A 23416-nucleotide genomic window follows, 5' to 3' on the forward strand; every position below is an offset into this window, starting at 1 on the left:
CTCTGCGCCGCGGTTGCTCCCTCCTTCGCTGCAGGGGGGGCCGGGGCGGGGCGGACCGGCCGCGCGGGACCCTTTAAGAGGTGCGGGCCGGGGGAGGGCGTGCAGGGAGTTGGGTTGGGATATTGCTGTGGTGTTCTTACCGTCATTGAGCCGGTGCTCGCACTGCGGGCATGGCGCCGGGGAGCCGGTCCTGGGGGGCCGTGCTGTTGCTCGCGGCGGTGCTGCCTGCGGCGTGCGGGAGCTGCGGAGCGGAGGGCGGCCCGCTGGAGCCCTTCGACGAGCTGTACGCCAGCGGTGTGGAAGCGTACTACGGCGGAGACTTCGCTGGCGCTGCGCGGTGCCTGGAACAAGCGCTGCGCAGCCGGAGGGAGCTGCGGGCGGAGCGGCTGCGGTGCCGGCGGCGCTGCCGGGGGCAGGTGCGGCTGGCGGCGCTGGGTGCGGGGCCCGCCGGGGAGCTGCCCTTCTTCTGGGCTCTGCTGCGGCGAGCCGGCTGCCTGCGGAGCTGCGAGGAACCGCGTCTGGGAGCCACATCCCGGCACCGCGCTACCGAGGAGGTGCGCTCTGATTTCCAGCGCAGGGTGCCCTACAGCTACTTGCAGCGCGCCTACATCCAGGTAGGCACCCCCTGCCCGCCCCGAAGGATGACCTCGACTCTGTTCTCCTGTGTCTCGCGTGCGGTTCGCACTCTCAGCTCCACCGAGCCCACGTGTTGTGCCTGTCCCTTCTCGTTTCTGTGTTCAGCTGGGGCTCGCAGCTCAGGCTCAGTCCAGCTTTGCTTTGCGGGTGCTTCTCTTGATTGATTTGTGCTTCATTTATCCATTGGAGGCTGCTTTTGTTTGTATTGTGCATTATAGTTCTGAAAAGGCTGCCTGAGGCTTCCCTCCGCCAAGCAGCCCTCCAGAACTCCACCCCAGCAGCCCGATGCCCCGTGCAGGGGACCTTTCCCTTTGATGTGAAGTGAGTTGATTCCATGCTTGCTTCGGGAATGAGGAGTGTGTGTGGCTGGGTGGTACGCAGGTTCTGCTATCCAATGGTCTTCATCCCACAGTGTGATACAGAATCGTTTGTGTGATGCTGTGCAGTCAGTATTTAGCTGCCTCTGTCATCTTAAGTAGCCTTCCCTAATGCTAGTCGCTCCTGCCGTACTGATGTTACCTTCTGTCATGAAAATGACATTCTTGTCACATTTTTTTTCTTCTGATAAAGAAGAAACATAACTGCTGGGTAATTAAAGGGATTTTTCTTCTAGTTCATAATCTATGCTCCATAAGGCGAGTACCTGCAGTAAGTCTTCCTGTCCACGTGGGAATTTTATTTCATGCCAAGCTGAATGTATAAAACATCTCTGGAACATTTTCTCTTAGATTTCTGCTTTATTTAGGCACATTTGTAACCTTTTTGTTGCTAGAGGCGACTTGAGAGGTGAAAACCTGCACAACTGAGCAGGGCAACAGGGTTCTGCTGAAATCTGCTTCCAGTTGGGGAAGGAAACCTCTGTCTTAAGCAGTGCTAGTGCTGGTGGTGCTGTGACTGACAGCAGTAGAACGAGGAGGTGAATCACCTCCTGCTCTTTAAAACCTTCTGAAATACAGTAACTATGTTGCTTTAGCTGTAGTTCCTTTTCTGTCATTGCCTTGATGTCATTTTTGCAAGTCAGAGGATGGAAATGCCTTGGCTTTAACTCTGGTGTGCGTGTGCAGAGCTCCTGAAAGAAATCCTGGGAGAGAACTGAGACTGTAATTTGGCATGTGCTGAGGCTGGTGAAGCTAGTGGAATTTTCCTGAGGTCCTTACCCTGAGAGATACTCTGGCTGTGCAGTGTCACTGTGTGTGGGATGTGACACTAAATTTGTCATGACAAAAATGATTTATTTTTATGAACTCAAAGCCTTTCCCAGAGTCGCAGAGGTTGGCTCATGCTAAGCTCATCAAACAACTTTCTTTTGATCTAGGCAATGAGATTAGTTAAATGGAAAACAAAATAAGCTAAAGTTGGTATACATAATTCCACATGATTTTGAGTCATGATCTGTCTTCTGGGTCTGAGGTTTTTGTTTTCTCATTTAAAAATGTTTTGTAAACTTATCAAAACAATGTGTTGAGAACAGACTTTTTTTTCCCTTGTGTATAAGTCATCTTAATTTGCTTCTTCAGTGTCTGGAGATGTTATGTTAATTTTAATGCTTTGACCTTCCCCTTCTCTGATGGAGGGTTGTTGTTGCTACCTGTATGGATGCCCAGTTGTAGGGCAGGTACTGTTTGAATAGAGCTGTTCTATTTTAGTACCTCTTCCTTAACCCTTCCTGTACATTAACTGCTCCTGGGGTCCAGGCTGGCTTTGTGAGCAGTGATGGGACCAGCCCTGTCCTGTTGAGGAAGCCATAATGGTTTGTCACACATCATCTGGCTGCTCTTTCTATCTGCCTCAACAGCTCTGTGTGCAGGAGAAAGTGTCCCACAGTGGGTTTGTCTGCACTTGCACATACATGAGGTCTCACGCCCAGCACCTGCACATGCTCCGATGCAAACCATACTCCTGTGCCAAGGCTGAGTGAACACTTCAGCATGTTCCCTGAGGGTTGGGAAGCACCCACAGGGAGACGTTGCTGCAGCATCCACTTGACTTTCTGGCTGTAAGGGCGAGCTGTGACACGGGGCTTGCACAGAGTATGGCTGCTGGTGGTGCCTCTCCCTGGCTTTGGACCCCTATTGTGCTCCTTGAAAACAAAAAGAAAATGAGAGAAGGTTGAATGTCCTTCTCTATGTCCTGTTTAGTCCCATTAGGTTGTATGAGAAGCCCTGGCTGCTGGGCATGGACATGAGGTCTGACTGGTTGAATGGAGGTGATGATATCAATGGGTTTGAGGGGGAGGAGCAGCCTGCAGCATATTTTCCATCTCTCACTGCCCATGACTCTGCATTTGTTTGGTTCTCAGGAGGAGAGAAATGTGTCCCTTTGGGACAGAATGACACAACAAGGAATAGACTTAAAAGTAAAAAAAGTGAAAAATAAATGGGGAGGGGGGGGGAAAAAAAGGTTTGGCACTCATGCAGTGCTTTGAAAAATGCTGCTGAATAAACATGAGCTAATCCTTGTAGCACTCCTGTAGGGTATGAAAAGCAAAGGCTTTGATTCCTGCTGGTCAGTTGCACTGGCCAAGGGCTGGCCTGCAATGTGTGAGCCTGAATGCTTTGGGGCAGTGGAACCGTAGTTATGCTCATGAGTGAATTGGTGGATGACTGATGTTAGGATTTTAGATTTGGGGCTTTGCTGTATCGAGGACCAGTGGCAGCCCCAAGCTGTGCTGCTGAGCAGTACTAGAGGTGCTGCTGCATGGAACACTGTGGAGAAGCAGGGGATGGTGTGGTTAGATCAAATGCTGATAATCTTATTCCTAGGGACATGGGCCATCAGTCACTAAATCTGTGCCGTCCTATCACTTCTCTAAGTTATTTCCTGCAGTGGGCTTCTGTCATGTCCAAAAGGCAAAAGGACAGTTTGCCTGATGCTGGTGATAGTACTCAATGAAGTACCCTCTAGACTTGGCAGATGGGTGTGAGGGAATCTCTCTGCTCTCTGAAATATTTTTATTAATCACATCCTCTTCACTTTGTTGCCTGAGTCATCTTGTTTCTGTTAAAACCAAGCCTGCAGGCTGTGATGTTTCTAGCCATCCCCTTTCTAGGGGTTTTTTAGCTCTGAGAGCAAGCAGAAGAGGAAGCCACACATACCATGAGTGGGGCTGCTGACTCAGCAGCCTGTTGCTCTTCTCTGAGTGATTCCAGGTCACTGGTGGAGCAAAAGGTGCAAGTATCTGACCCTGTCTTGCTTATTCTTTGTGCTGAGTTCCTCTTTGCCATGTCTGACTTGTACTTCAGTTCCTAGACAGTGTTATCATCCGGATTTCACACATTACAAACATAAAAAAAAATATATAACTGATATTGTTTAATGTTGGAGAAGAGACTATTTATTTGTTCTTTAAGCTGCTTGTTTTTTCTGAAAACCTTTCACTGTTCATATGGATTTCATACAAGCAGCTTAATCTTTCCAGTAGCTGTGGGAGTACTGCAAAGTCTTCTCTGCTGGGCTTCCAGTTGTGCAGTTCAGCAATGCTGAAGGCTCTGCCAGGAGTGCGTCCTTGGGCTGTATTATGTTTTCTTGCCTGCTTGTACTGCTGTAAGACTTCCAAAATGCAACACAGACACAGTAATGAAGTAACAGAGAGGGGCAAGGTGAAAAAAGGGAAGGAAGGAGCAGAGCGGCAGACTGAACTCCTGGAAAGCTTTGCAGTACAGGTTATAGCCCTTCTCCAGCTCTGCCTTTGAAAACTCCCTATTTGGGGGCATTTAAACTCAAGGCAATGATCTGTACATGTAAAATTAGGCCTCTAACCACTCCACACTGACCCCTCCGTCTTTTGCCAGTGCTTATGTGAGATTTGCTGTCAGACACACTTGGGCGTCTGTGCACTTTCAGTGAGCCTTTGGTCTCTTTTCAAGACATCTCTTCCTAAATTCTTTCCATCTCAAGTAGCTCCTTGTTGCCTGTCTCTACAGTGCTGTGCTGGGCCAAAGTCTTTTGTCTTGTTGACAGAAATCTGGAGTATTGGCCTAGAAATTGTGGAGTAACTCTGGATTGGCACCAGTGCAGTTACTTTGCTAATTTGGTGTGTTCCACTCAAGCATCGATACTCTCCATGAAATTCTGTTCAGTTTTTCTGTGTGCTGCAATTCCACATGGTATTCAAAGGTCCCGTCTTAGGATGCTCTGCAGCCTTTGGGAGAAGGATGGTGATCTCACTTCTGGCATCTCATGGATAGTGATGTGAAATAAGGTACAAAATCCCACTACGTGCAGGTCTCTGCAGGAGTCTCCTGAAGCTGTTTCTCATCCCAGCCACCACCTGTGTGCAATGCCCCCATTTGGTCAGCCTTGTTGTCATTGGATTTACATGGCACATCTCAGACAAAGACCTATCACAGAGCTCTCAGATAATCATTATTATTAGGATTATTACTGTTGAAGGTATTTATTTATCTTTAATCTTGAACGTTGGTATTACTCAGATAGTGGATAAATAAGAGATCCCAGGAGTAATCTCTCAGAACTTCCTTTTATTTAGTTTCTCTAGTTTCTCTGAAGGAACATTCCTGGTTCTCACTAGAGGGTAAATGTTAGTGCTCAGGCATTTAAGGTTATATGGACAAAAATAAACTCAGTTTATGGGATGGAAAACTCTTAATGGTGGGGTCAGTGCTCTGGGCTCAGGGCATGACTGAATATGCTTGTTCTTGCTGACCTACATCAACCTGCTGTAAAGGGAGCTGCTGACTCCAGTGGGGTTGCCTGTGGTGTGACATACCACATTGCTTTGAATTTGTGGGAGCTGTAAATAAATTCCCTCTTAACTATGGGTTTCACAGTGAAACTAATAAACCTGAGATGCTCTGAAGCAGATTTCTTCACTTTGATGAAATGGTGGGGCCAGCTGGGAATTACGTGGAGCTGCCTCATTGTCTTCACAGGAAAGACACTCTTTCAGATTATTTCTGCTCTAGCTCCAACAAAAACTAATAGCAGCCAGCCTCCAGGTTGGTGCTGTAGTAGAAGCTAGATGAGGTGATTGTGATGGTTTGCTGCTGGTGGTGGAAGGACGCAACCAGTTAGTGCAGCTGGTTTTAGCCCATGAAGCTCACTTTATACAGCCTGGTAATGAGCCATTTGATGGCTGGAGCCACTTTCTTGTCTTGCCAAGTTCCTCTTTCTCACCTCATTGCTATGCAGCAATGCCAGGACTCCAAAACAACTGCTGGCGGGGCCCAGCCTGCAAAACTTATCTGTCTTTTGGAGAGGAAAAAAGGTAAATCTGGATTCCTTCTTATTTCTTGGCGTTCTCGAATGCTGGGCCTTGGATGATGGTGAATACAATGCTGTGACTTGCACAGTTTCACTGGATTGCTTGGAGCCTTGTCCTGAGAGCATCCCAGCACAAGAGCTGGGCTGCCATTCCACCTCAGACAAAGCAGTGCACCAATAGCACTTAAGAACCCTTTGCCTTTAGAGACCAAACTCCTGCTGCTGTGTGAGGCTGTATGTTGTCATCTGCCCTCCCCCTGTTGTTCTGTCTTCATGCTCCCCCAGGTTTCCCATCCCTTGTTCTTCATGTATTTCCTGGGAGCCTCTTGGCAGTGCTTGGCTGCTGTGCTGCCCTGTGCACCCTGGAGCTCATTAAATGCCTTTTTGCACTGCCTGTTAATTCTCATCTGTATGTCCTAGCTAGCTGTGCTCTGGCTTCTGCTGAGCCCTCTTGTTGTCCTTGGCCACAGGAATAACTAATGGCAGCTGATAATGAACTGCATGTGAATGAGCAATGCTATTTAGCCCTGCTAAGCAAATTTGTGCCCAGCACTTACTAGCTGTGCCTGAAGTTTCAACAAGGATTATTCTTGTTTCCTCACATGAGTGGTGATTTCATCATGGATGGCGTGGGCAGTAATGAGAAGCCATCATGTCAGTAACTCAGCTGCCTGCTGCCAATGTGCTGAGCACTGCGGGAGCCCTGCTAGCAGGACCTGGGGCTGTAAGCAGTGCTTGACATCTGGAGCAAGGGATTTGGGACTCATTTATATTTGTTTGATTGTGTTAATTATTTTTTTCTTTGAGGTGATTTCAATTGGTCATGGTGTTTGGGTTTTTCCCCATGGAGTAGAGACCCTTGTGCTTTGCACAAGGCATATTTTTCTGCACATAGTCCAGACCTGAGGTCAGGTAGAGTTTGGTTTCATCGACGTGAACCTGCAGTGACCCAGCTTGTGCCTATGGAGTTTATCTCCATCTACACAGTGGAAACTGAGGTCAGAATTTGGCTCGTTCTTATTAGCAGTAACTGATGGCAGGAATGAGAGTGCAAGGTTCTTTGGATGCTTTCATTTCCAGCCAATGTATTGGCAGTAAGATATTGACATTTTTACTTCTTGGCCACAGAAGGTGATAGCTGATGACGGCAGGGGGTTTGCCTGTGTGTGGGTTCAGGCAGCAAGGAGCTGTTCCTCATCAGCCTGTACCTCTGAGCCAGCCCTCCTCCTTCCCCTGACAACTGGACGGTTAAACAGACCCTCCAGAGCTGACGTCAAGGGTCAGGGATTTGGCCACTGAATAATTACAGCAACAAAAATAGCGTCCCCTCTCCACCCCTTCCTTCCCACACGCTCCTGCTGAATCCCTGTTCATAAATGTCCTTTTTTTTCCCTCCTGCTCTTGGAAGGGAAGCAAAACCCACATGTATTAGCTGGAACATATGGCAGAGTTTGGCTGCAGCCCATCAGTTGCGAAGGCCAAATACTTGCATGTAGCTTCGTGTTCATTAAAAAGGAGAGGAAAAAAAAAAAAAAAAAAGGCAAAAAGCTGAGGAGTGGGAGAAAGAGAGAAAAACACGTTCTTTCAAGATTGGGTGAAAGGCTGAGTCTGTGCTTGTGCTGAGATGGGAAACAGATATGGTGTGGAACAGTATGTTGCCCCTGCTGCCCTGCCAAGGAGCACGTCCACTGCAGCACAGAAGGGACTGGCTTCCCATTGAGGTCAGCTCTGTACTGGCAGCTGCCACTGCCCCACATGGATGCTGGCTCTCTGGTCATGCCTTGTAAAATGTCTGTCTTCAGTGTTCGATTGCATGTTTTGGAGATGTTGGCTGCAGGGACCAGTGCAAGGTGCTGTACTGCTTTGTTCAAAACCATTCTGCATGTGTCTGAGCTTACTTTAGTGTTGTGAGCAGAATTACCACAACGTATTACTGGTATAACTGGGCTTGGGCACAGTATGGCCATGAGGAAGAGTTGCTGCTGTTCCAAGTGGCTCTGCTTCTTCTTTTTCATGGAGTTGCATGCTCCTCTTTGGTGCAAAACCACCTTGGGACTTGCATATCCTTATCACCTGTTCAGATCAGGGAGATCTTGTGATGGAGTAAGGAAAAGATCAGGGAAGTAACAACAAAAACACCAATGTGCTGCTTTTCATCCTGGTTTTCTCAGATCAGTTCTGGTTGTGGCTATGATCTCATACTGTGTCCCCACAGAAACAGGAGCCTGTTAAGATTAGGCAGGGCACTGCTTAAACTCGCAGCACTTTGAGGTTGGGATTGGGCTCTAATGGGAGCAATGAGGACATGTATTGAAGTACATTGCCCAGACCTGCAGCAGGATGGGGTATGCAGTGTCCTTTGAAGATGTAGCCAACCATGTCCCTTCCCAGGAAAGATTAGCGTGGTACAGAGAGAAAGAGGTTGGAAAATATGCTTGAAAATATTTGCTGAAGGTGTTGCTGTGACTGCACAGGGACTAGACTGGAGTCTGTTGATTCCCCTTGCTTAGAAAGCTATGTTTTTAAAGTGGTTTTTGCCAAGGCACTGCCTGTTCTGAGGCATATATATATATTCTGGGGCATCTGTGTCCTGAGTTAATCTGTGACTTTGGAAGCAGATAGGAATCTGTGAAGTTTCAGTGAAAGTCTGAGAGGAAGAGCACTGACTGGCCCTGCATTGCCCTGCAGTGCTGCTGGAGACCAGCCCTGTGCAGGGCTGTTGGTATCATCCAGGGTCTGCAATAAAGCAAATGCTGGATAGATGGGCAGGAAAGAGTCTGCTGTGTTATCTCTGCTTTTTTTCCCCTTATAGAACTGTATAATAAGTGTTTTTTAGTTTTGTTTTTTTTTTCTCCAAATGCTCTGGTGTTCCTGAAATGCCTTAATAAATAGAACATTTCAATTTGTTCTCAGAAGTCTCTCTTGGGACAACAAATGGTGAAAGTACTTTCGGAGTTGTGTAAGTGTGATTAAGGATTGCTTAGAGGAGAATCATGTAGCTTTTGGGAAAGGCTTTTGCTTCTTGGTGGTGTTCCCAAGCCTGTGATCCCTTGTGAGGGCACAGGGCTGGAGCAGGGCTTGCTGCAGCCTGTGCAAGTGATGCTGGGGCATCTCATGCTGTGCCTTGCTGTTAGCCATAAAGCCACCTATATACAAACCATGACCATATCCTGCTTTGGCTGATGTGTTCATGCAGGGTGGGTGTAGGGGTGAGGACTGAGGTGGTTGGGTGTACTCAAGCAGCCCTCTCCTCCCACTGCATGCCCAGGCTTCCAGTGCAGCCAGCACGGAGTTGAATCGCTCTCATGCTTGGCCACTTCTGTTCCCTTCGCTTTAAATACCAACGTCTCTTGGAAGCTGTTTGTTTCCCTTTTTCCTTGGTTGGCAGCCTCACTCAATTTCCTTTAACACAAGCATTGCATCCTGGTGTCTGGATTGTGGTGGCTCTGCTGCTTCTCCAGAGCTGCCATTGTGAGGTCAGCCTGCTTGAGTGTGTCTTTTCCTCCAGCCACCTTGGCTTGCATTGTTCCTATTAATAAAAGCTTTATCTCAGTCTGCATCCTCTTATGAGGAAGGCAAACAGCAAATAAAAGAGCAGCGTGTGGCTGTAGGAAGCAGCATTTGTCAACTGTGCATCCTTTCTGCTTAGTGCCGGCTGTGCTGTGAGCTGCTGGGTGCTTGCTGCTGCGTGCTCGGCGGGTGTCCAGCTGGAAGTGCTCCCTGCAGCTTCTATTTCTGTGCTGGGCTTTTACAGTCGTGCTTCCCACTGCTTGGATTTACAGCCTGCCACTGTGTTTTAATGCTAGACTAGAACCTCATTCCAGTGGCCTGGGTGCAACTAGGACAAAACATGTGGCATCAGCATCCACCTGAGACCGGTGGTTGCTCAGTTGTTCCCCAGTGCTACCCAGTCGAGTCATGGCAATGGTGTGCACTTTGAGTTGCAGAACTGTGGCAGCTCTGGGGGTGGGATGTGCCTGGCTCAGGTTTGAGGGTAGCCCAAGGGAATTCCCCATCATGGGGTCTTGCTCCAGCCTGGCTGCTGTTTAGATCGTTTTCATTCATATCCAAGACCTCTGGAAAATGACTTTTGCACTGCAGTAGAAAGCTTCCCACAAGGGTGTTTGTAGCTCTGCATCACTGTTATTTTAATTAGCATGTTTCTGTTTTATAGATGTATTTTTGGATACCAGCATTGAAATCTTGGTAGGTGATAGAACCACGGATATACCATTTTTAGACTTCAGTGTTTTCTGAATCAAAAGAAACCAGGTAGAGAGACCTGAATAACCAACCTCTTGCCTGGATTTTGTTCTTAGAAAGTTACTGTGCTTAAAGCTGTCACGGCTCTGCCAGCAGTCAGGGATCTTCCAAAGCGCAGCATAGAAACCATCCTGCCCTTCATGTTTCTTTTGAGAAGTATCAGATAGGAAAGGTTTGCATACTTGGGGCATATTGTTTACATTCCTGTTGCTTTGCTGTTACAAATGTTACAGTTCAGTTCCATAGTGGAACAGTCAGCAGTCAGATGATTGTGCTGTCTTTGGTGTTGCAGCCAGCCTGTGCTGAACAGCAAAGTCCCGCAAAGTGGGGTGGACAGTTTTGGATGTGCATCTGTGCGCTCTTTCCATGTGCTCAGACATGCATGGAGCTGGGGTGATGTGCTTTGTAATGGCACAGATACATCTATTCTTTAATCTCAAGGCAATGTGTTGGTAGTTTAAATGGAAGGGAATGTGACTTAGCTTATGAACAAAGATCTAGCTGGTGACCCTTGCAAAAGAGAGTTGGACTGACTACAAAATGAAGGATGCTGAGCTGCTGGTTGCAAGATAAGGGAGGTATGAGTGGCTGATTTCCTTTTAGATGTTGGGTGTGATGTGGTAGCTGAAGAAAGAATAAATGCAGATCAGTCTACAGTGTTTACTCTGTTATATGTGGGAGAAGGTGGCCTAGAGAGCTGCTGCTGTGACCAGGATGGAAATGGCTGGGACTGATTCCATCCAGCTCAGGTTAGTCAGGTGAGAGGCAGTGCTCCATCCCTCACTTACCCATCAAGTGAAATGATGTGCAGGAAATTGTGCGCCATGCTCTTGGCACCGGGAGACATAACCAATGTCACATGTTTGGAGAGCATTGGTTGCACTGCATGATGTCTGTGTGCGCTGTGACTGAGTTCCAAGAGGAACAGTGTGCATAAACAGGAGCAGATGAATTATAAATGTCCTGCCCTTACAGAAACAAGTCTGATTATGGAAGCAGTTTGCTCCAAGTCAGAAGTTCTTCCTGGTTTATTAGGGAAGTGTGACCTGTCCGTTCTGGTAGAAACAGGTGACCATTCACACCTTGCAAAGCAGGAGACCTACATGAACCACAGGCCAGTTTTGGCCACAACCCATTTTGTGGACACCTTACCAAGGAGGTGAACACCTTACAGCCTCTGTGTTTTGGCAGCATATGGCAAACACTAGTTGTTAGGCAGTCCTGATTACCTTTACAGAGAGATCTTTTGGACACTGGCACTTTTATTTTATTCCAAACATTTTGATCTGAGCTGCTGCTGCTCAAAACCTGATGACATTGCTGGGATGGGGGGAAATTGAATATCTCGGATGAGTGGGAACCCTGAGTTACAGCCAGGCTGCATAACAGCGCTGCTTGCTTTGGGTGTTTAAAACCTGATAGGATCACTATAGGCAATGTGGCCCAAGGGGATTTCTTGGTGCAGTTTCTGAGTTACAGATGCTTTCTGGTGGGACCTGGATTGAATCTGGAAAGCCAGGTGGCTTCTCTAGGAGCAGCAGCATTCACAGAGCAGAATGCATCTAGCCTGGGGTGAAAGGTGCAGTGGTGCCTTCAGTGTCCTTAGCCCAACCCTGCTCCCTGCACCATGCCATAAATCCCAACCCACCATCACCCCACTAATTGCCCCAGGAATCTGCTCTGCACGCCTTTGTATTTCTTTTTTGCTGAACCTCATCTACAAAATCCATGCAGTTGGCACAACCTGCTACCAACGGGCAGAGCCATACTCTGATGCAGATTGTCCCATCTGCTTCTGTGCTGTGTGAGCATGGGCACTACAAGGGACTCTCCTTTTGCAGTGAAATGTATCTTATTTTTTCATAAGGAGAAAAGGGGAGGAAAAAAAAAAATCTGCTGGAGAAATACTTATTTCAACATCCAGTGAGAGTTTTTTTGGAAAGTAGATATTCTGCTTCATTTCACATGTGTGGAATAAACTGTAATTTCAGCTGTGGAGCACGTCTCAGTTTGTCTTCCTCCCATGGGAGAGCAAAAAGAGAAATGTGAGAAAAGTGGAGGAGGGTACAAAAACCACAGAGAAATCCATGGGGAGAGGAGCTGCAGAACTGAAAGGAACATATTCCTGAGCCAAACCCAAAAAGGAGATGATGCCTCCCATGGAGGGGCACTCACCTGTAGTGAGGGTTCTGGGGGAAAGTGGTGATGAATGCAGTTTGCTCTGGAAGGAGAAATGTGCTGAAAGGCTGGGTTTGAACATGGTGTAGAGAAACTGTTGTATAAATACCCTTCCTGCTACAAAAGAGGGTTTACATGGGCTTCTGGCCTTTTCTAACCTTTGTGACTCCATATCCCTTTAACTCAAGCAAAGACTGATAAGATCATCTAGTCCAGCCCCAACATATCACCGCCATGCCTGCTAACCCATGACCCTTAGTGCCACATCTACCCTTTTCTTGAATGCCTGCAGGGACAGGGTCTCTTATCACCTCCCTGGGCACTATGTTCTAATAAATGTGACTTAGTGCCCTCACATTGCTTAGCCTGAGGCATACATCTTCCTAGCCAGTTAGAGATCTGTCAGTATAGCAATCTGCTCTGTAAGGGATTTTGCAGAGCTGGGCTGGGAGTCATGTAGATTTGGGAGATCTTGGAGCTTGTTCATATATAGAAATTTACATGCACTCATGGGTAAAGAACTTTAGGAAAGAAAATAACAGTTCTATTCCTTGAATCCTTCGAAGTTCCCCACTGGAGGAAAACTTGGCAAAAAATATGGCAACCTGAATTTGTAAATGTTTGCTTCTTTGTTTGCCTTTGCTTGTATCCCTGGAGGAATGAAGTCATTTATTTGATTTGCCCTGCTGCCTTGCGCTCCTACTCATGAATGGTAGGGAACAAGGCTGTATGAATAGTCTGGCCATGTGTGGTTTTGAAAGACGTGTTCACTTGCACATTACTGTCCGGATAGTGTGGCTGGCTCTGAAATCCCATCAGTAAGGCTTTTGAGTAACTTAAAACCTTTCTAGTAGATGCTTGACATTTCTTCCATTCTGACATTGTGTAAGCCCCTGTTGAAGTCTCATTACCTCAGTAACCACAGAAAAGCAGGCTGCCTTTTTGCTCAGACCTTTACCACAAAGGTCTGGATTCATATTCTTTATTTTTTTTTTCTCTCTTTTTTTTCCTAGAAGGCAGAACACAGCTTATTGTAGTCTAAATACAGGGTAGAAGGCCAAGATCACATATGGATCTGGGTGGAGGACATTCTGAAGACGGAGTATGAATGTGTCTTTTCCTCTGGTTATATCTGGACAAAGCTTGTATAATTTTCAACATAAATAGGATATTCAGTGCTTTTTTTGGGGTGGTTTGTAAGAGCCAGTCCTGAACAGCTGCCGTTTCATGGGTATTTTCCATGCTTTAAATAACTCCAGAGCTTCATCCTGTGCTCCAATGGGAGATTTTCCCCATCTTCTCTCAGATAGTTCTTGCGGACGTTCAGAGAGTCAAGTGTTGCTTTAGGGATTTGTCACGAGGTCTGTGTGGGACTGTGGGTTGAGCAGTCACACAATTTCAATATTGCTCCTTCAGATTTCATGGAATCGTTAAGGTTGGAAAAGACCACTAAAGAACATCTCGTCCTGCTGTCAACCCATCACTACCATGCCCTTCAAACCACGTTTCCCTGCAGAGAGACTTCAGCCCTACCCAGAGCAGCAGTGTCTTTCCTCTTCTTTCTCCACCAAGCCCCAGCCATGTTGTTTCCAACATGATTTATCCTGCTACTGCTACATAGACCAGAAAAGCTACCCAGGAGAAACTCAGCCTTTTGCTTTTGACCATTTCATCCCAGGAGATGACGACAGCGTGTGGCACTGTTACACAGAGAGAATGAAATCTCTTTCTGAAAAGAAACCTCTGGCAGCAGCCAATACACTGAGCTGTTGGGAACCTTTCAGTTGGATACTGAATATATATGTATTTAGTATACATACATATTGGATGCCTTCTAGACAACAGAAATCAGTGGCAAAATGATCAAGTGAAAAGGTTTACACTGAAGCCCTTGAACTCTCACTTTAAATGTAGTCAAGTTCTACTTGCCTATGCTGCAGAGAGGCAAAGAAAAAGCCCTTGTTAGACACCAGACAATGCACTGCATGATATGTGTCTCTGCAGACACTCTCATTTTAGTTGTTTTTTTCTTTTCTTTTTTGATTCAGACACCTATAAAATTAAGGGATTATTATTTTTGGCCCAAAATCATTCCTATTTTCAGAAGCATCCAGAGCTGCCTCCAGCACTGCAGTTACTGCTGCTGGGGGAATCAGTGCCAGGCAGCTGCTCTCTATTTTTAGGGAATTTAAGAAAATCTCACAGTGCTTAGCTGGTGCTTTATGTTTATGAAAGCCTCTGTTTTCTCCCTCGGAGACTCATTAATCACATTATTTGTGGCTTAAGCAGCAAGGTAGCAATCAGATGGAAATGACTGATGTTATTTGATCATGTCTGATAGAAAGTTACTGAAGTGTGAAAAGGAGAGAAGACTGAGAAGGCAAAGGTGCTGCTGCTGTATGTGCTGTAGGGAATACAAGGCTGGAAACTTACCTAAACTGAGCAAACAAGCACGCAAAGCTCATCTAACGGCTTTCCATTTCATGCTGGTGATGGGTATTTTTGGCATGGATTATTATTTTTCCCCCAGCTAATGATTTTTTCATGAGTCACTTGTGCAGAGCCAGTAATGGGCTTACAGAGCTCTGGAGTTGGACTCAGCAGCGCTTGCACAGCTGTAGCAGATAAACTACTGAGAGGTGAAACGAGGAATGGGTCTCACTTTGTGACTGTGTGCACAGCCTGCCTGGCATCAGCCGCTCACCACTCAGTAAAGTGAAAAGGTCTGAAGAAGTTGGAAGTTTGGTCATGTGCTTTGCTATCTATCACACCATGCTTGTTAGAATTATCCCGTTCAGAATAAAAGGCCCTAGGAAACTGCCTTCCATAAAGTATGCAAAGTAGAAATGAGACATAGCAGAGTAGCAATGACAAATGGACCCACGGGGCTGCTCCGTACCCTGATCCAGGCAGAATGGCTCTCTCCAAGGACCTGCAGTTCATCTTTCTTTTTCCACATTTAAACTGATTTCAGTCCTCTTGGTAAAGCTGTTCCAGCTCCTGTGCAGGTGGGAGGTTTTGCGTGATACATTTTCAGTGCAGATAACTGTGTAAAGAAGAAGGCTTTACTGAACCCTGGGGATCAGGCTGCACCATGTGCCGGCACAGTCAGGCAAGAATTATCTCTGAATTAGTTGACTGAGTGTTTGATTTAAACTCATTGTGGGGCAGCAGGTGTGAATTGCCACCAGCGATTTGTGTTCCTTCTGGCTCACCTTCCCACGCTGGCCACTCTTGGGTTAATAATGATTCTGTGATTCTAACAAGTGCAGCCACCTGTTTCCAGCTAGTGCTTCTGGTGTGACTGAACCAAATCCAAATAGGATATAAGAGGGACACAACTCTGGGTCTCTCCTTAATATCTCCAAGGTGGAGGTTTGCCACTTCTTTCAGTGGCACCAGACACAGGAGCTGCTTCCTGTAGGTCAGCTGACATTTCATATTCCCTATGGAGAAAATCTTGCTGTAAGCTACTAGATAGGGAAGGTATTTTCCTTCGCCTTTCTTTTACCTCCTGCTACACTGCTTGTTAAGAATCTGGTTATGCCACAACTGCACATTTTTCTGAGGGGAGGAGGAGGCTCTTGGTGGCCACAGATGTTGTCATAGTCCCTTGATGCTTGCAGAGTCAAACAGATGCAGCCCAGAGATGATGGAGGTTGCATTTCAGACTTGCAGACCTCCCAGTTGGTCATTGTGGTTTCAGCCAGAAATAGCATTTAAGGGCCTTGATTCATCCCCAGGTATTTCCCTTAGGGAAATTGCAGAGGAGGATCATGGATTTTTGTGTATTTTCTACGCAGGAGGCATGCAAAGTGGAGGATCAACAGGGGATTGATCCTGTTACTTAAGAAGCTCATCACTTGAAGCTCTGGCAGGAAGCCCTGTGATGTATGGGTTCTGGGAACTGCTCCCAGCTCTTAGCCCTGTACTGGGTTATGGGCCTTTTTCTTACTGGCACTGTGTCAAGGAGGCAATGCTGAATAATAGGTCAGAGTAGAAATACCAACTTGGCTTTCTCTGGAAATCTGCAGAATGGACCGTACCTTCGCTGAGGGCTATTTTTTCATGTTTTGAAGCCAGAAGCCTGAAGTTTGGCATCTCATCCCATGGGACAGCAACTAGGTATGTTTTCAGAAGCTATGAGCTTTCCATGAACCTTCCATTGGTTTTCCACAGGCAAATACTGGTGATGGTCTCTGCCTTCAGCCTTGGGAAGTAAGGACACTTTCTGGCTGTGATGTTTCTGTCTGTGACACTGGGAAACCTGTCTGACCTGGAACCTACTGCAGTGCTGGAATGGAAGGGTAGATGGGGATCATGGTAGAAGATGCCTATATTGTTTCTGTTGTCCAAAAGAGATTGTTTTCAGGAAAAGAGGAGCTATACTTACACAGCTTCGCTTATAGGGAACCAAACTGGAGTGGAGCCTGGAAAATATAGTCACTGGCTTTTTTGTTTTAGGTTATGTACTACCTCTTCATCTGCTCGTTGGTCCCTTGAGAAAGAGCAGAGCTCTGGTTTATTTTCCATCTCCCAGCCAGGGCAATGGAAACTGGATCCTTACAGAAGAAAAATGTAGAAGGTTGTTTCTTTGCCATTTACTTTGCTGGAGAAGAGGATCCGAAGGGCTGGAAGTGAGGTATATCATCCCTGGATTAATGTGCATTGTCTAGTGTTCTTTGGGATGAATCCCAGATTCTTTTGGCTATTTTTATCCTGAAAGGTGTGAAGTGCTAATCTGAATTTCATCAGGTAACTTGTTGATGCTGCTCAACAATAGACACTACTGTGGATATGTCCCAGCATGATGTGGTGAGGGAACAGATGGGCCCCACAGTAGTTCTGGGGAGTGCAGTGAGTTAGGCTGAAGCTGCAGGTACAAACTGAAGAAGGCTCTTGCAGGCAGCAATGCCTGTGCTGTTGGTTTCAACAAGGTGAGGGACCCAGACTCATAGTTTATAGGTGACCATGTAGAAGTGATGAACCCAGCATGCAGAGATGCTGCTGCACTGGCACTGATCTTGCATTACAGATCAATGTGCTTCTCACTCAGAGATACCCATGGCATCAATTACACAACAACTGTTATTCATCAGCCTCTTTCCCACGCCCATTGCAGTGGCTTCATAAGGTGCACTGCACAGCATAAAATCAGGTCACACACTGCTCAGCCACCTCAGGGCTCCTTTGCCTTCTGGTTTCAGGAGTCAGAGTTGGGAAAGAATCATTTTCCCACCTGGACTTTCCAGTTTGGATGGTGTGAAGCTTCTTAGAGATTCCGATCTTAATTGGGATTTTTCTGTTTCAATTAAAAGCTCTTTCAGATAAACTTGAGCCGCATTCCAGATGTGTTATAAACTCCTCCCCGCTATCCTGCTCCTTTGAAGCTCTTTGCAATAGCAGACTATTACCATGCAATGCAGAAACCACATTTGGATTTTCTGGTGAGAAAACCTTTTTGTCCCAGGACTTTTGTTATTGCTGCTGTTACTCTTAGTAACATTGTGTGCACTAGAAAACAGATGATTAACAGAAGCATGGAGGGGTGGGGGGAGAAGCTTGTTTTTGTTGTCTTGTTTTTAGGCAACTGACAGAGCAGCTGTATCCAGTTAGAGTAAAGGTCCCTATGAGTGTCTGGCAGTAGGCATTCAAGGGACAGGAACTGTGAGATTGCGTGGCTGCTGTTGAACTTCCATAAAGGTTTTGCACTCGTGCCTCCTTTGGGGAGGAATTCCATGTGGGATAATGCTCTGCATGAAGATGTGCCATTGTACTTTTGAAACTGTCACCTCTTCCTGTGTGGTAGTGACTGTAAGTTGTACCAGTGGGGCTGCTGGTACCCCAAGATGCACTGTCTGCTTGAGCAGCCCACGTGGTTAACATTCTTCTTGTGTTTACATTTCTGCAGGAAACAGGTTATTTGTTTGCAGGCGTATTAGCTGTGACTTAAGCTTAAAAACAGGTAGGGCTAAGGAAGAAACATTTCCTGGTGAAGAACGCTTGCGGGAAGGGCTCTTCCTACTGAGAGACCTGCTGCAGATGCAGACCAAGGGCTGATGCTGCCTACTCGTGAGTGCTGACAGTATGTGAATGCACAGATGTTTTGGAGGCCAGAGGACAAAGGCAGCACTTCCTGCTGGAGATACTGATTTGCTGAGGAAGTTGTATCCAGAGCCAAAAAAGCAAGACTCCCGCGGGTGCTTTATTGTGGGCTTTTTTTTGTGTTTTGTTTTCTAGAGATGATGCTGATTTAATGCTTCCTATTGTTCAGTGGTACAGCGGGAATTTCCCATTCCCCTGGTGAGAAAGTTGGTGGTGTTCAGCCACTGTTTAATGGTGCAGTGTTCAATGACCGCTCTGCCAATGGGCACAGGATGTGATGCTGATGCCTGCTCCATCAGGTTGGAAAACAGCAGAATGTTTTCATCAGGTTGGAAAAAAAGCAGAATCCTGCCTTGTTTAGGCCTGGTCTGTGGAGTAGGATGGCAGCACTGAGTGCTGGGCAGAGGGCTGCACAGCACAGATGAGTGCCTTGCTAGTTTGGTGAGTTGACTGTGGTCACCCTGACAAGCAAATTCCCCTCTGCTGGGTAATGAATTATCAGATCCAGACAGAGGAAGTCTCTCATCATTCTCCTCCTCTGAGGTAACTCAGTTACTTTATAAATTAGCTTGTTTTACAAACAAAGAGCACGGCATACAAGAACGGTTGTTAAAAATGTGCTCCAAATAGCACTCAAGTGGATGGAAACTTAATATAGGTCGGATCGCTGTGCCAAATTCCAACTGTCCAGATTGGATAGTTGGCTTTATGCTTTCCTAAATCCCTTCTCAGATGTAAGCATCATTAAGCTGCATCTCTATTTTAATAATCTCTATGGAAAAAGCCACACCGAGTACTTGCTTCTTTAGTTTGAAGCTCTTAGATGAGCTCTCCTTAAAAACAGATGTGTTTTCCACCCTCACTCTGTTATCTGTGACTGCAAGGGGAGCTGATAAACTGTCCTTTCCTTTCTCTCTTTTCTTCTTTTTCCTCTCCTCTCCTTGGCATGATGGGGGAGTTAAAGTTCATTTGTTTATGGCTGAGCACATTTTGTCAGCCTTCCAGGCAGCAAGTAGTGCTTGGCAGGGTGATGCTGAGCCTGCGTAAGCCAAAAATTATAAATGCTTTGAAATTAAGGTTGTATGCTCCCAATTTCAGTTTTTATAGGAGGAAAAAAATGATTGCTTCATATTACAGAAGGAAAGTGGAAGAAGTGGAGAAAATCCAGTGTTTCAAGCAAGGCTTGATCCAAGAAAGGTTTCTAAACGAGTGCTGTCAGCTTGTGGGCTCTGCAGATGGGGTGATCCCATGGGAGGATGTGAGCTCTGCAGCATGCTTTTCTGGCCAGGCTTCAGCTCTGCTGCTGGCATGATAACCTGACTGTGCCATGTCCAAAAGGGGGAAGCCCCCTAATGAAGTCGTGAAGGGCTCTTCACACTGCTTAGACAAAGACTCTGGGAGGAGATGGACGAAAATGGTGTTTTCCATAGATGTCCCCCAGGAGCTGTGACAAGGAGGGTGCTGGAGGTCTAACTAGAAGGTGTTTTTCCTCTAAATTCTGAGTTGCAGTGAAACCTAGGTGTGAAGAGGGCATTTGTGCATGTCACATTTAGCCTGGTGAGTTTTAGGATGCTTAAAGGCCATCTGGTCCAGCCCTTTGCACTGAACAGGGACACCTACAGCTCCATCAGGTGCTCAGAGCCCCATCCGGCCTGACTGTGGGTGTCAGATAAAAACCTGCCTAAAGCTCTGGTTAATAACTGTTCGAAATAAATTGCTGTAAGGGTTGAAGGTTGATTTAGGGGTGAGGTGATAGGGTTTATGGAAGAGCTGACTTTGATACGCTTTGTGAATTGAAAAAAGATCCTGGGAGTGAAAAAATGCCAACACAGTAACTTCCTTTCAGGATCTGGCCACCAACATTCAAATACCAGCTATGGTTTTTACCCTATGGTGTGACACAGCAACCCCATTTAACAGTATGTTGCAATTAAGGTGCCAGTTCCCTCCTCTGAAACAGAGAGATCAAAGATTTTGAGCAAATGCTTCCTTCCCACATGGAGGGCCATTCCTAGTGTTATTTTTGGAACTGGGGTTACCATAAGTTTTCCAGGAAGAAAACTGCAAATCTCAGTGCTCCATAGGCCATCTGCTTCATTTCTTCCCCCTTTCTTTTTTTTCTTCCTTTTTTTCTCTTTTTCTTTTAATTTTTGAGACATTTTGGAGCCTGTGTGTAATCAGACAGTAGTGTTAACTGATTCTGGCATGTTGCAGGACAAACACCTTGTAGCCTGGACCAGATGTGGGGCAGCTAATGAGGTGTCTGCAAGCAGAGTATGAAAACCTGAAGCTGCGGCAAAGGTTTGGAATTTGATACCTCTTGAGGTCATGGAAATTAGTACTTTAGGCAGAAGAGAATGTGCAGATTTGGGGAAAAGTGCTATTAAAGGCAGTACGTGGATTAGAAATGAGAGGTTGCTTTGAAATATTTTATTTGGTTGTTGGTAGGAAGCAAGGCTGTCATTGTGCTGGTGCAAACTGAGAATTGTGAGCTGTGTTGCAGCTGTGACCAAAGTCCCTACCGTGGAACACTGCTGCCAGCAGCCACAGGAGGAAGGCTGACGAGCAAGAGAGTGAGGTCCCCATAGAAGCTCTTATTGTGCTTCTTCACCTTTCTGGTAGCATTGTCCCAGAATAGCGTGCAATGTTTCACTTCCTTTTTGAAGTACCTTAGGATACCTCAGGAGTTGGATTCAATGATCCTTATGGATCCCTTCCAACTGGGGATGCTCTATGATAAGTGGATTTTCCTATATCTTGCTAGCTCGAGGTGTTGAAGTGTTGCCGTAATCTAGACAGATAGATAAACTATTTTAAGTGAACTTTCTCAGTTTAGGGCTTTTGCATTTCTTTGGGACAGTGCCCTTCATCCATCTTCCTTGGGGAAACTCTGTTTGTTTTCCTCTTGCCTGTTTGGCATGTTGAGGCAAAATGATGTGGTTGACCTCCAGGGTTACAGATGAAGCCTATTTTCCGGCCCCAATTAATTTAGGATAGCTGCAGGAAAAGCTCAGAATCACTGTAGATGTAGCAGATAAAAGCAGGAGCTGAATAGCTTGAAGAGGTTTAGCACTTTGGAAATTTGTAAATATTCAGCTGAGAGTGAAGTGGAACATGGATGTGTGACAGATTTACTGCGTGTCTTTGGCAATGTTCACCCTTACTGAAGCAGAGGAGGGGCAGCCACAATGATTTAAAAACAAACAAACAAACATGAAATCTCTTTGAATTTTGCTTATGGTTTCCCTGACTACATAGATCATAGCAAGGCTTGGGTTGGAAGGGACCTTAAAGCCCACCTGCTTCCAACCCCCTGCTGTGGGCTGAATGACCCCCACCAGATCAGGCTGCCCAGGGCTCCATCCAGTCCATTGAACTTCCAGTGGTGGTGTTCCTCTTCTATCATCCAGGCTCTGCTGCAACCACTCTTGCTTCTCCCAGCATCCCTGCTTATCCTGCTGTGAAGAAGCAGAGGCTGTAATGGAGTGAAGCCGCAGCAGTTCATTCAGAAGCGCAGGGTAATTAGTGACCAGGTTGTTTACATATCAAGCTTCCCCTTTCTGACCCAGAGTATTTGGCACTCAACCAGAGCCACCGGTTTCATGCTGAAGCCAGCCTTTTCCCAAGGAACAGCAATCTCAGCTGTGAGAGAAGAGCTTAAAAATTATGTTGCCTAATTGCTATCATTTAATTAGAAGGAAGAGCGTGCCAGCACTGCCTCTTGGCTGTGCTGTGGAAGGGGAAGCGAAGCTGGGTGGTTTTGTGTGGGTCTGCACAATGCTGTTGAACTTCCTCACTAGATGTGAAGTTTTCTTTCTCCTCTGCTGCCTTTTTTTTTTTGTCCCTTGGATAGACTGGAAGGGCTCTCCATGCCAATTTCATAGGACTTTTAAATTTCTTTGTAGCATTTTCCTACCTTGTGCTATTGGACTCTGAAATCCAGATGCAGGAGAGGTTGCATAGCTTTGGGCTTGGCTGTAGGGTCTGCTCCTGGGATCTGGAGGCTGAGCAGCCCTGACTGCAGCCATTGGTGGGAAATGCAAGCAGGGAGGTGTTGGAGTGCAAACTCCGCTGCCACCTACATCCATCCAGTGTGCTGATAGCATGAGCTGTGCTGCGGTGGAGAGGCTGAGTTTGAGCTGAACTCCCACGTGTGCCTCTTGGATGGCTGTGGAGTGAACTGGGGGTGTGAATGAGCAGTGTGCTCTTTGTCTTTCTGGAGACAAACATGTGCAACTACTAACCTTGTGATTTGATTGCAGAAATGCCCTCAGTCTCTGCTGTCGTAAAGCGGCTGTTTAGACTTGGAAGAAAGGGTGAGGATATAAGATCAAAGGTAAATGGATGAATGAGGCTGCAGGTCTCTGCCATCTGCTGAATTCATCACAGGTATTGGGGCTGGCTGCCGTGCAGCTTCGAAATTCCCAGTGTCTCTCATTTGGGAGGAATCCCAGTGCCTGCATTACATCACTGCTGGAGTACGCAGGCTGCACCACAATAGGTTTTATTCTTTTTCCAGATTAGCTTTTAATCCACTCATTTTTCAGTAGGCTGTTTGAACGTAAATGGATGTAATTAAAGATGCATTTCCCAGTTGGACAAAGGCAGGGTGGAAGAAAGCAGCTGGCCTGGGGTGAGCCATGGTAGCTTTGAAACAGGCTGCTGGGAGGTGCTTTGCTTCTCAGCTCGGAGCTGGTGGGCATCAAGCGAGAGAGATGCCAGGGAAAGTGTGGTTTGTCCTCATGTGAATGGCCTTGTTCAGAATCCTCCTGTTCTCTGCAGCAGTGTGTGGGACTCAGCAGAGGAAGTGGTGAGAAAATTACCATCTGAGATCCCTGTTACATCGATTGCATGTGTGTATATGTCAGGCTGTTGCTATAGATATGTTGCAGTTGTGTGATCTGATGACATGCCATGTAAAGAGCTCTTAAGGTCGTTGGGTGTTGGACTCATTCACTGTCTTGCTGGATTAATCCAAATAAGAAGGTTTTTGAGCTGTGTGTATGTTACT

The 23416-nt window shown here is 46.5% G+C and overlaps 1 protein-coding gene across 6 annotated transcripts in view; it reads left to right on the forward strand.

Moving 5' to 3' along the window:
- P3H2 (prolyl 3-hydroxylase 2) overlaps nucleotides 1–23416 on the forward strand; it is a 51490-nt gene that overhangs the window by 452 nt on the left and 27622 nt on the right. For 4 of the 6 annotated variants that reach the window (XR_001557252.3, XR_014933575.1, XM_015871909.3 and 1 more), the window contains exon 1: nucleotides 69–614. The exons of the other annotated variants lie outside the window; for them this stretch is intronic. Coding sequence is in view for 2 of the 4 variants with exons in the window: in XM_015871909.3 (XP_015727395.1) it covers nucleotides 171–614 (444 nt within the window). In the remaining 2 variants the exon portion in view is untranslated. Of the gene's footprint in view, nucleotides 1–68; nucleotides 615–23416 lie in introns of those variants that run through there. 6 annotated transcript variants of the gene reach the window in all.

Source organism: Coturnix japonica, chromosome 12 (assembly GCF_054131305.1).
Source record: "Coturnix japonica strain WE chromosome 12, WE-NBRP24, whole genome shotgun sequence".
Classification (NCBI taxonomy): Eukaryota; Metazoa; Chordata; class Aves; order Galliformes; family Phasianidae; genus Coturnix; species Coturnix japonica.